A 13143-nucleotide genomic window follows, 5' to 3' on the forward strand; every position below is an offset into this window, starting at 1 on the left:
TCGTCATCCTGTTCGTGACGCCAAAAATGGGTCGCCCTCACACCCAGAGCAGTGAGGTACTCGGTAGCGGGCCCAATGGTCCTCCAATGGGAGATATCACGGTAGCTGGAACCCGGCCCGTGGCCCTGGGCGCCCATTGTAAATGTTCAGTGTCAATGTGTAAGTCGTGACGCCACCTGTGGTGTTCGGCAATGAAGATGTAAGCTGACGCTGCAGACAGATCCTCCTGGACAGATGGTGTGGTGCAGCCGTGATGTTATAGCCCTCCACAGGCAGGGCTGTAGTCCTAGGGCATAGTAGGTGAAGTGACACGTAGATGGTGTAGTGTCAGGCGCAAGGGATGTAGCAGTGCTGGGAAGGTTGCCGCAGGAATAAGTGGAGGACACCAGGGCATGTAGTTCCAAAGCTTTACTCACAGTCTGTTGTGCAAACAGGTGCCTGCCTCCATGCCGTGTCCTCCAGGTCAGGGACTCAGTCAACCTCCAGGCCAGATGGAATACTCCTTTCCAACACTCTGCCAACATGTGCCTTTCTGAACGCCTCCTCTTATAGCGCCTTTTTATGAAGTACTCCTATTACTGAGTTACACTGGAGTTCCTCCTGTCCGATGTTCTTATGAACTCTACTTTTACGGCAGACAGCTGTAGCCTGCTTCGGGGACTTCTTGCTGCTAAGTCCCGGCTCACTATCCAGTTGCTGTTGTGCCCCCAAGTCTTGTGTGGGAATAAAGTGGTCACTACTTCTATTCCTCCGGTGTCTGCTGCAGGACCATTAATATCCATACAACCTCGGGGACTGGGCCCCGGCCTTGCGCTTGGAACTTCTAGGAAGGGTTCTCTTCTAACCCACGTCCTCTGTTCCCTTTTACTCCTCACGTTCCGTACTAGTCTTTCTTTCTTATGGAGAATCAGGCTTTCAGTCTATGTTGCTCTCTCTCTTCCTTTCCCGTGCCAGCAGACCCAGGTCACTGGGATCTGCTGCAGCACTTCCATCCATCTATCCCTCTCTCCAGGGATCTTCTTCTCTCCAACTCTCTAACCAACTGACCTCTCATCCTAAACTCTTTCCGCTCCTTGTAATGTCATCTATCTCCACACACCTCCCAGCACATTTCGTGTTCCAAGCAGGGAGCCACCAATGGGTGCTTTGCTATACTCCAAGCAGGGAGCCGCCGAAGGTGCTTTGCTACACTACTTTGTGGTGTGGGGTGCAGGTGTTGGAGCGTGGTCAGGAGTCTCAACCTTACCTGGATGGTGGGATACCACACCTCAGGAGGAGGTGCAGTACCTCTGTGGCGACTGAGCCTCAGGGGCGCCACAGTTATGTTTCATGTTCTTGACTGCTTCATGACAGTGGACTTATACCCCGCAGAAGCCATACACTATTTCAGTTTTCTTGTATGTTTTTGTTTAATGGCTATAAATGTTAGTACTCCTCTAAAGGTAAATCTGTTATTGTGCCAATAAAGCTTTGGTTCTCCATGGCCTGATGTCCATTTCGGTTTATGGCCAGTGCCAACAGTATAGTAGTGGGTGGCTTCCATCTGGATTTTGGCAGAATCCACAACATGCGGCCATAACATAGAACTGCAGAGCACCAGTGACCAATGGGCTTATTACAGGAGACAATACTGCTGCATGCTGTATTGTGAGATCAAACTGTCCATAGACAACGCCAACCGCACATCAGCTTAGCGGACACGTTTATTCATTAAAACTGAAAAAAGATGGAGGGGCCTTCCATGTCTTAAAACGGTAGGTAACGTAGAGGACTAGGGACTCAAAAGAACCACTCACCTGGTGTGGTAGTGCAAACTGCAAGCACAAGGCTCCATGAGGCTTGGAAACGGACGAGAACGTGGCCCTGCTGTACCCGTTGATCCTGATAAGGTCAGGCATGAAACCTGATAGAAAAAGCAGCTGAAAGACGTGGTGTATTGGGCGCTGCCAGGTCCAGAAGAAACAGTTTAATCGGGATGGTGCTGTAAATATGGAGGAGTTAGAATAACTTTGAATCACATTGTATATAAAGTCCCCTCTTTCTTCATTCTCCTGGTCACCTATTTCTTCTGGACATGGCAGCGTCCAAAACACTGCGTCTTTCAGATTCCTCTTCTATCATTTTTATTTATTAGGAAGAATTACTCAGACCAGTTCACCTCCAAGCAATCCAGACACTATAAATGGGAGACTAACCAAAATTAAGACGAAGCCGTTGATAAAAATTGAACTCTATTGCAGGCTTTTTATAATATGCTGATTTTTTGTTCTTGTTGCTATTTTCTAAGGTCTGCAGGCTTGGGGTTATTTCCTCACCACGTAACAGCCATGCCTTTTATTTGCTGGGTAATGCACAACTCGCCCAGTATGATTTCGAGCCATCCGCAGATGAAGCACAACTTGCTCTTCAGAATTCAAAGCTCAGCTTCCAAGCCAGTATTTGCCTGGAGAATATGTCAACCAGCGGGCCTCCACCTGCAGAACTAACATGTAAGACTGGGTCGCCCTCCCAGGGCTGTGGGGTACCGGGCCGGCCTCTCGGAGGTGTCACAGCAGCGGTGACCTGGTCCGTGGCCCTGGGCGCCCATGTAAAAGGGGTAAAAGCATGAAATAACGTTTGAGTGATTTGTGACGCCACCTGTGGTGTTCGGCAAGGGAGGTGTTAAGCCGACGCTGCAGACAGATCCTCTGGGACAGATGGTGGGGTGCAGCAGTGATGTTATAGCCCTCCAAAGGTAGGGCTGGGCTGTAGTCCCAGGGCAGAGTAGATGTATAGAATAGGGGTTGAGGAAGAGGGTGCAGTGTCTGTCACAGAGATGTAGCAGTGCTGGAGAAGTTGCAGAAAGAAGGCAAGGACACAGCGGAATGTAGTTTCTTTACCTTTACTTTGCAAGTGCAGTCCAGGGTCCAGATTTCAGAGGCACAGGAGCTGAGTAGCCTGGAAGCAACTCAGGAATCTCTCTATGCAGATAGGTTGTGTAGTCTCCTCTCTAGCGCTTACTTGAGGTACATTCAGTACTGTGTTACACTGAAGTTCCTCCATCTTGTTTCCTTTTAGATCTACCTCGTATGGCAGACAGCTGTAGCCTTCTATCTCTTCTCTTGGCTCACCCGTTGCTGTTGTGCCTCCGAGTCTTAGGTGGGAATAGAGCATTTACAGCTTCCTATTCCTCTGGTTTCTGTTGCAGGACCTTCAGTATCCATACAACCGTGGAGACCAGGCTCCAGATCATGCGCTCCAGCTGGGAACGAGCTCTCAACTCTGCTCAGTCCCCCAGCTTCTCTCTCCACGTCTACACACGTTGCCCTCCTCACAGAACTGACTAATTTCCCCTTCCTGGCCCTCAGAGAGCACTCCTCCCCCAATTCTGGTTCAGAGCTCCCTCTGCTGGCCCGGAGTGGGAACTGTGTTGCATGTTATGGTTAACTGAAAGAGAGACCCTTCATTGCTTCCAAGCTTGACATCACCCTCCCTGGAGGAAGGCAATGCCACTGTGGCGACCATACTCCTGGGGGCGCCACAAGACCAATAGTCTTAAAAAAAAGAACCTTTACAGGTCAACATGCTCACAACCCTAACCAAATGGACATGAGGATTCGTGTTTGGGTTGGTTCTTGTCACTCTTGTTTAATAGTTTTGAGCACAGGATCTCACCACTCATTAAGGTATGCAGCTAACCTAGCGAAGGTCCTCTCTTCCAAAATGCCATAATGTTGGAGCATAGAACTGCATAACATATGACTAGGTCCATTGTACATTCACTTTTTGGTGGAGTAAGAAGTCTAAAAAGCCATAGACTGTGCAAGTTCTAGAAACTACATATCTATGCAATGATTCACAAATACTTAACATCTTGAGTCTATGACACAGTAAGAGGCAGGAACCAAATTTGGATGTTCCTTAAAAGGACCCCAAGATGGAGTTGCCTCTTAGAGGTGTACTTAGAAAGGTCTTTCCAAAATCAAAAATTATAGGTTAGATCTGTCTGACCACCAAAACTGTAGTCCTGCGTCTCCCCTGTGAGTGGAGCATCGGTAGAGGGTGGGCATTTCCATTCAGGTCACTGGGACTCCGTATAAAGTCTATGGGACTGAAGAAGGTAAGCCTGTCAGTACCATAGACTTTCTGTGAAGAAGTAGTAAGCAAAAGCGAATCCTTTCCACATAAATAAGGACATAGGAACCCTATTCTTATGGTTTTGATAAACCCTTTTACACCCCTGTTATTCCCGGGATTATATCAACCATTGCTTTGAGAGATTATTTGAATACTGTACAATATCTTTATTTTCATTTTGTTATAGCTCAGAAGTGGTGGCAGGAGTGGAAGACATCACAAGAATTACAAGGGCAGAGACAGGTGTCTCAGGCTTGTTCTGGAAAAGAAGCTTCTGCGATCATTTCCACAAAAGAAACTTCTAAAAAAGGAGTCACACCGGTGCCTAAAGTAACAAGCACTTCATCCAGATCTTGTCCTCCTGCGAAGAAAGGAAGTACGACGACATCTGGAGCGAGCAGCCACCCAACAGCTACACCTGGAGGAAGCAAAACCAGGCTTAGCAAACCTGGAGGGAGCAACAGTAAAATGGCTAAGCCAGGATCCACCAGCACCAAATCAGATAGAACTGGAGCGAGCCCGAGCAAAACTCCTGCAGGAACCAACACAAAACCAGAGTCCACCATGGCTGCCAGGTACATATGGTGCTACTGACAAATTCCTACAGCCATAATACTCCGATGAAAGTGAATCTATTCGGTGGCAATGTTTTACACTTTTTCTTTTTTGCTCCAGGCTAATTTGCCAACATATATAAATGTCCATAGATGCGTGTCCTCAGTGGCAGATAATGCACATTGCTATATACTCTATTTTAATAATCACGTTAGAATAGATCTATTTAATCCATTGGGATTAAAGAAGCCCTCTTCCCTTCAAAGTTTTTATCCTCTTAATATATTACAGTTGTCATATTATAGAGTACGGTGTACTTACAATTGCTCATTTTGTCTTTCTACTCAGTTCATTCTTCTCTTTTCTCTGCTCTATGTAGAAGCAGAAGTCTCTTGTCCTTGCATGTGTCATCTCCCTCTTCCACTCCTGATCCAGCTGCTCCCACCTCCCCCTGTCAGGGATTTTTGCAGCGATTGATGACTCCTACAGGGAAAATTAACCTCCTGTTTCCACATAGAGGTTAGAAGGATTTAACTATTCAGTTTTTAATCACGTGATGTCATAGACCTAATGGAAAACCGTAGAATCAGCTGGGTAGAAAGATAAAATGAGCAATTGTAAGTACACAGCGCTATATAACATGATGCCTGCAATATATTGAGTGGAGTGCACAACAGTATATAATACAAGAAATATCAGCTGTTATTGCTTCAAACAATGTGATGCTCAGGGGCAGCCAGGAAATGCAGATTTTGGATCATTGTCACACACATTCTTGTCCACAATAAAAAAAATAAATTGTGATAATTAAGTTGCCTTTTATCAGGTTTTTATTGCTTTTCAAAGATCAAAATGACACACGTGTACAGTGCTATTCTATACGTTAAAGAGCTGATGACTTTCTGATTGATGGGGGTCTGATCGCTGGATCTCCTCATGGTCCCAAGATTGGGGCTCTGTGATACCCTAGTCCCATTGATAGAGGCTATAGAGGCAGACAACCAAGACCACCGCTCTGCCGGACGCTCAGCCCGTTTGTGGGACTGACGATGATTCCAGTGGTTGGACCCTTACCAATCAGAAGGATACATTTCCCTGTTGGGAATATCCCTTTACACCCTGGATCCCTTATATTCCGTCTTCTGCCAGAGGGAAGCCACTGCCAGGACTAATCCTATGGTTTTCTAGGGAATCCTTCCCAATACAGGGCATCAGTTATCGTGCTTTGTCCAGATTTACAAACCCATTGTATGCTGCCATTTCTGATCTAATTGAGGACAACGGAGATGCAACTACTATATGGAAGCCCATTAATTATAGGATGATAAATGGGAGCCGATATAGATCCTGTGGAAAAAGAAGCCGTACTGTCAGTGCGAACAGAGCCCTATAGACACTAAGCATCAGGTATTTCTACACGATCATATCTCTCCTCCGTGCTGCGATCAGGGATACGAGAAGCTCTCATTCAGACCTGACATTTTATATGGAAGTTAATTTTAAGGAATAAATCCATTTCCATTACCATATAATAATGCCGACATCTACACATGCCTAGCATTCTCTTCCTGTTGTCTAATATAACTGAATATAGTGGTAATAATGTGGAGATGCCCCTGTAGGTCAGTGATGTGGGTTCGGACAGTCATTTTCTGTGAATTTTAATTTGTCATTTCCTGCTATTTCTTCGAGTCTCATGCAATTACATTCAATCCCACTAGAGGGCGAGCTGGAGCTGTATTGTCTAAATCCAACCCAGTACCCACATCCAGACCCCCGGCAGTGAGCGGATCTGGATCAGTAAGACCTGCCGAGCTGACAGCGCCCACGTATGAAAGCACAGCTACTGTGGAGGACAAGCCAGTACTCGCTGAAGGCAAGTCATTATATATAAACTGAAAGATGCACGGGCCCATTTTTCATGAATAAAAGAACCCCAGTGCAGTTTTTTCAATGATTCGGCAATCAGAAAGGTCATAAGGGTAAGTTAGGAAGGAGCCCTACTTGTACACAGTGAACTGTTATCTAATACATAAAGCTCAATGTGGGTGTGTATGTATATATGTGTGTGTGTGTCCAGGATTCGCATCCGCACCGTCGCAGCTACAGCCAAAAAATTTTGCACAGTCACACGTCTGGACCCCGAGAGCGTCATAGGCTATGTTGTGAGGCGAAATTTTAACCCCGAGCGTTCCAATTCACCAAACAATTTTGCCCCTATCTACATAATGGGGGGAAAAAGTGAAAGGAAAAGTGTTGGCGGCAAATTGACAGCTGCCAGATGTGAACAAGGGGGACTTAAAGAATGAGAGCAATGGCGCCAAAGAGTATATACCGTACAGTTGCTAAGGTGGGGCCCTGACATGGGATACTCACCACACACGGGGATATGAACACACACAAAATGCGCCACACACTACCACGTGCTTCACCACATATACCATCCTCAGCACACATTTCACCACACATACACCAACCTCACCACATAAAAGTCGAAACACAAAAGTCGCCACTCAAAACTCGCCACGCAGTCCCAGAGCTGTTTAAAAGATGAAAGCTGAGCTGTGATTGGTTGCTATCAGCAACTGTTTTCTTTGTAGACAGTTGTGGTAACTGAGGCCTATTATTATTATCATTTCTATGGTGTTATCGTCCTTCTGTAAAGCTGGAAATAACACAATTTATTACCGTGCCAACACAGACCACCCTCTGACACAGACTGCAGGGGGAGCCCAGAATCACACAGGATAGGATTAAATACACAGCTGAGCAGTCAGTATCACACAGAATAGGATTAGATACACAGCTCAGCAGTCAGTATCACACAGAATAGGATTAGATACACGGCTCAGCAGTCAGTATCACACAGGATAGGATTAGATACACAGCTGAGCAGTCAGTAACACAGGATAGGATTAGATACACAGCTCAGCAGAAAGTATCACACAGGAGAGGATTAGGTACACAGCTCAGCAGTCAGTATCACACAGGATAGGATTAGATACACGGCTCAGCAGAAAGTATCGCACAGGAGAGGATTAGGTACACAGCTCAGCAGTCAGTATCACACAGTATCAGTTTAGTTAATTTGTGTTGCAAATCTGTAATGTTGAATATATGACGTGAAATGTTTTTATGTGCAATATAATCATTATAATTTGTTATAACTAACCACAGTTGGTAACTAAGCCCAGGCAACACCAGGCTCTTCAGCGAGTTTTACTATAAACCTGGGGCAATCCTTTTAATTTTTTTTTCTCATAAATCAATAGTACACATGAAAATAACAAACTTTGTAATACACATGTGGTCAAAATTGTTGGTACCCCACGTTTAATGACAGAAAAACCCACAGTGGTGACAGAAATAACTTGAATCTGACAAAAGTAATAATAACTAAAAAATCTATGAAAATGAACAAATGAAAGTCAGACATTGCTTTATAACCATGCTTCCACAGAATCTTTAAAAAACAACAAAACTCATGAAATAGGCCTGGACAGAAATGATGGTACCCTTAACTTAATAATTTGTTGCACAACCTTTTGAGGCAATCATTGCAATCAAACGATTCCTGTAACTGTCCATGAGACTTCTGCTTTTCTCAACAGGTATTTTGGCTCTCTCCTCAAGAGCAAACTGCTCCAGTTGTCTCGTGTTTGAAGGTTGCCTTTTCCAGACGGCATGTTCCAGCTCTTTCCAAAGATGCTCAATAGAATTTAGGTCAGGGCTCATAAAAGGCCACTTCAGAATAGTCCAATGTTTTCCTCTTAGCCATTCTTGGGTGTTTTTAGCTGTGTGTTTTGGGTCAGTATCCTGTTGTAACACTCATGACCTGCGACTGAGACCAAGCTTTCTGACACTAGGCAGCACATTTCTCTCTAGAATCCCTTTATAGCCTTGAGATTTCATTGTACCCTGCACAGATTCTCAACACCCTGCACCAGATGCAATAAAGCAGCCCTAGAACATAACAGAGCCTCCTACTTGTTTCACAGTGGGGACAGTGTTCTTTTCTTGATGTGCTTCATTTTTCCGTCTGTGAACATAGAGCTGAGCTGCCTTGCCAAAAAGTTCCATTTTTGTCTCATCTTTCCATAGGACATTCTCCCAGAAGCTTTGTGGCTTGTCAACATGTAGTTTGGCAAATTCTAGTCTGGCTTTTTTATGATTTTTTTTCAACAATGGTGTTCTCCTTGGTCATCTCCTATGAAGTCCACTTTGGCTCATACAACGATGGATGGTGCGATCTGACACTGATGTTCCTTGAGCTTGAAGTTCACCTTTAATCTGTTTAGAAGTTTTTCTGGGCTCTTTTGTTACCATTCGTATTATCCGTCTCTTTGATTTGTCATCAAATTTTCCTCCTGTGTCCACGTCCAGGAAGGTTGGCTACAGTCCCATGGAGCTTAAATTTCTGAATAATATGTGTAACTGTAGTCACAGGAACATCAAGCTGCTTGGAGATGGTCTTATAACTTTTACCTTTAACATATTTGTCTGTAATTTTCTTTCTAATCTCCTGAGACAACTCTTTTCTTTGCTTCCTCTGGTCCATGTTGAGTGTGACACACACCATGTCACCAAACAGCACAGTGAGTATCTGTAGCCTCTATACAGGCCCCCTCACTGATTCCAAGATTGTAGACACCTGTGATGCTAATTAGTGGACACACCTTGATTTAACATGTCCCTTTTATCACTTTATTTTCAGGGGTGCCATCATTTCTGTCCAGGCCTATTTCATGAGTTTTATTTATTTATTTTTTTTTTAGTTCTGTGGAAGCATGGTTGAAAACCAATGTCTGACTTTCATTTGTTCATTTTCATAGAATTTTTATTTATTATTACTTTTCTCTGATTCAAGTTATTTCTGTCACCATTGTGGGTTTTTCTGTCATTAAACGAGGGGTACCAACAATTTTGCCCACGTGTATATATCTTATCAGAGAAATCTGCTTCATTTATTCTGAAATTTCTCATATCAGACCTAAAATCTGTTTTCAGTGACTACAGACTTTCCATTGCTGAGATAACATGACAGTTTGTGCTCAGAACATTCTGTGGAGAAATGTACCGTATTTTTCGCTTGGTAAGACGCACTTTTTTCCCCCCCAAATTTGGGGGGAAAATAGAGGTGCGTCTTACAATGCAAATATACCTTTTATTGTGCTGCCGCTGCGGGTGTCCATTACTTGCTGCTGCCGCGCTGGGTCCCTCGGGTGTGCCGCTGCGCTGGGTCCCCCGGTGCCTGCCGCCGCTGGGCTCTGCCGTTCCATCCATGCCTGTGTGGTGGATTGCTTCCTGGAAAATGGCCGCCACGCAAGCGTAGATGGCGATCTCAGCATTGAAATCTCGGGAGATGAGAGTCTGAAGCCATGGACATTTCTGTTCCTTTGCCTGAAGTGAAGGTTACATTTCAGTGTTATGCTGTCTATGGTTTATGGAGTAATAAACCTGGTGAAATTTTAAAGGAACGTGCCTCATGTTTGTCTCCCGCTGCACCTAAGCGAGTCGAATCCCTACAATTGGTGGAGAATGCGGGCAGCGATTCCCAGAAGCACGTGTGGCAGCGCTGGCGATTCTGAGCCAGGAGAGCAGACGGTCTGACAACCGTGAGTAATACTGACCGAGGTCAGAGAAAGTGACTGTGTTAATATTTGTGGAATACCTCTGGAGGAGGAGAGGCGTCCAGGAACCTGTGTGGCCGACACTGGTAACAGACAGGAGTCTGTGTTGCACTGACCAGGGTCAGTGAGAGACTGTGTTCCTGGAGGGGTCAGTGAGCAAGGTCCTGGAGGGTCAGTGTTGGGAGGTTCTGGTAGAGGAATCGGATCCCTGGAACACGTGCTATGACCTTGGACCTGGTGAGGCGTGTGTTGGGCAGTCTCAGGCGGAGACGGATGTCCTGAAGAGCACCCGCTGAGCCCCTGGACCTGGTGAGGCTGGTGTGTTGGGAGACCCTGGGAGGAGGGTCGGCTCCCTGAATAGCACCCGGTGTGCCCTGTGTGTTGGACGGTCTCAGGTGGAGACGGTACGTCCTGAGTGGCACACGAACAGGACAAGTGAGAGACTGTGCATGTGTTTTTTTTCTTTTTTTTTTCTTTTCCTCTGCAAAACCTGAAGGTGCTTGCTGTGGCTCAGTGGGGTCACGAAGGTCTCGCAGCACAAGGACCTGGTGTTTTTCTTTTTTGGGATCTCCTCTTTGAGCATTGGTAGCAGACGCTGTCTGTCTACACCATCCTGCTGCAGCTTTATTGCATATGACTAAGCGGATACAGTATTTGTGGCTTTACACAACTATTAAGGGTGAGTACCCTGTATTATTGCTGCATAACCCATTATACCTGCACTGGTAAGGCCCTATGGGCGCACTTTTGTGGCTTTTTTATCTTTGAGGGTGACAAGCGGCTTCCAGTAACCCGGCGGAGTTACGAAGGTGACAAGCGGCTTACGGTGGATCGGCGGGTCCACGAAGATGGCGCAGCAGGAGCTGCAGTGACACCAGCCGCTGTGTATGTGTGTGAACAGCAGCCGGAGGTGCCGGTGATCAGTGACAGCAGGAGCTGTGGTGGTGCCAGCAAAGACTTGTGTGGTATCGTTAAAAGACAAACTGTACTGTGTGAACTGTGGCCTAAGAGGTTCTGCAGGACGGACATGGGGAAATCCCAAAAGGGGGCGGTGACCCAAAAGGGGGCGGTGACCCAAATTGGAGTGGTAACCCAAAAAGGGGTGGAGTCCCAAAAGGGGGCGGTGACCCAAATTGGAGTGGTAACCCAAAAAAGGGGTGGAGTTCCAAAAGGGGGCGGTGACCAAAATTGGGGTGGCAACCCAAAGCGGGGTGGTGGTCCAGAAAGGGGCCAAGTGTGAAGAAGTGACAGCACTGGGTGTCTCAGTAGGTATGTCTGGAGTACCGCAGTGTATGTGCAGGTCTTTTTCAGAATGTGGAATATCCTTTCCGGGGAGTAATGATGGGCCACAGATGTGTACAGTGATGCTGCACCGGGAAGGAGCCTTTGGTCGGCTGGAATCAGAGAGTCAGGTGACTCTGACAGGAACTCCTCTCGTTTTCTCTCTGACCGAGAAAAACATCAGGGTTCGCTGTAAACACGGGGTCACGGTGAACTACGCAGTAGACAGAGTAGTGTTTGAGGGGACCAAAGGTGGTGAGTGCCAAGGTAGAGGAATACCACGGGACTTAGTCTATGCCTGGGAGAGGGGTCGGGACTTTCTTTTGTTTGATGACGTTTGGTCTGACGATGGAGATGCTTCGACTGTGGGGCAAGCGGACACTGAGACAGTGACGGCTCCTGACATGGACAGGTCAGAGGTAGAACTGACCAGAGGAAGAAGTACATCTGCCCAACTGACGGACCTGACGTCTCGTGATAAGACAGATGGTGGGCTGGGAGATGAGACGACTGGACTACACATTGGTGCTGGACGGTAACTGGAGGGTTCACTCGACTGGGGTGACTGACCCAGTGGTACCCTTTAACGATATAATTAAAGAGGTAGTAGTGAGACACGTGATGGACAAAAGAGAGCAGGATCGTGAGATACAGCTGATAAAGGAGACTGTAACAGAACATGTCGAACGGGAAAGAGTCCTAAGGCAAGCAGCTGAGCACAGAGTGGATGAGCTGGAGAAGGAAGTCTCTGAGCTCAGAGGTCACCTGTCAGCGTGTAAAACCATGAACAAGACCCTGTTGGAAGATATGGAGGTGCTCAGAGAGGCCCAAGAGAAGCATCAACAGGAGATTCTCAGGAGAGAGGATGAGCGTCGCTACCTGGCAGAGGAGAAAGATAAAGTTCTGCAAGAACTCAGTGGAGTAGTAAAAGGTCTTCTGCAGGAGAAGTGGAGGGGCGAAGACGTACAGCGGCCTTGCCCGACTGATAGCAAGGCAGAACTGCCAAAGCCCATCTTGGAAAAGGGTCCTGAAGACTGTAAATCTCAGGAAGATGGTGAGCCAAGAGCTGCACAAGACAGTCACCCGGTCTTGGCAGATACCTTGAGGGAAGTGTCCGTGGGGAACCCAGAGCCATCTGTCCAGGATGAGAGCAAGTCCATGACCTTCAAGTGTGTGATGGAGGTACCCGAAGACGTGCGAGAAGCGTGTGCCAGCGAAGGTGTGCATGAGACCTTTAAAAAGGCAGTAAAGGCCTATAGTGTGAGCTGGGCACCAGAAACAGACCAGTTGGTGATACTGGCAGAAACGGAAGACACAGAGAGAAGGGTGGCTGTCCTGAAGGAGATGCACCTACAATGTCTCCGCACGAAACAGATGCTCGTGAAGCGTAATTGGAAAGCCGCTCGACGTCTGGAGCTTGCAAGGGAAGCACAAAGTCGGCTGGGCTTTGTGGAAGACATAATTCCGGTGCCCAGAAATCTGGTGGGGAAAGTCGTTGGCAGACTTGGAAAGGTGATGCAGGAGATGGTGAATCGATCCTGTGTGAAGAGAGTGAGGATCC

At 46.6% G+C, this 13143-nt stretch overlaps 1 protein-coding gene across 1 annotated transcript in view; it reads left to right on the plus strand.

Annotated features, from left to right (window-relative positions):
* The window catches only part of LOC141057255 (uncharacterized), a 65379-nt gene extending 58740 nt beyond the window's left edge, over positions 1-6639 (plus strand). The window contains exons 11-13 of the mRNA XM_073553786.1: positions 2288-2489; positions 4304-4691; positions 6393-6639. Of these exons, the coding sequence (XP_073409887.1) occupies positions 2288-2489; positions 4304-4691; positions 6393-6570 (768 nt within the window). The 3' untranslated portion in view covers positions 6571-6639. The remainder of the gene's footprint in view (positions 1-2287; positions 2490-4303; positions 4692-6392) is intronic.
* Positions 6640-13143: the final 6504 nt, after the last annotated feature.

Source organism: Dendrobates tinctorius, unplaced genomic scaffold, assembly GCF_039654945.1.
Source record: "Dendrobates tinctorius isolate UK_male_01 unplaced genomic scaffold, ASM3965494v1 ptg000203l, whole genome shotgun sequence".
Taxonomy (NCBI): domain Eukaryota; kingdom Metazoa; phylum Chordata; class Amphibia; order Anura; family Dendrobatidae; genus Dendrobates; species Dendrobates tinctorius.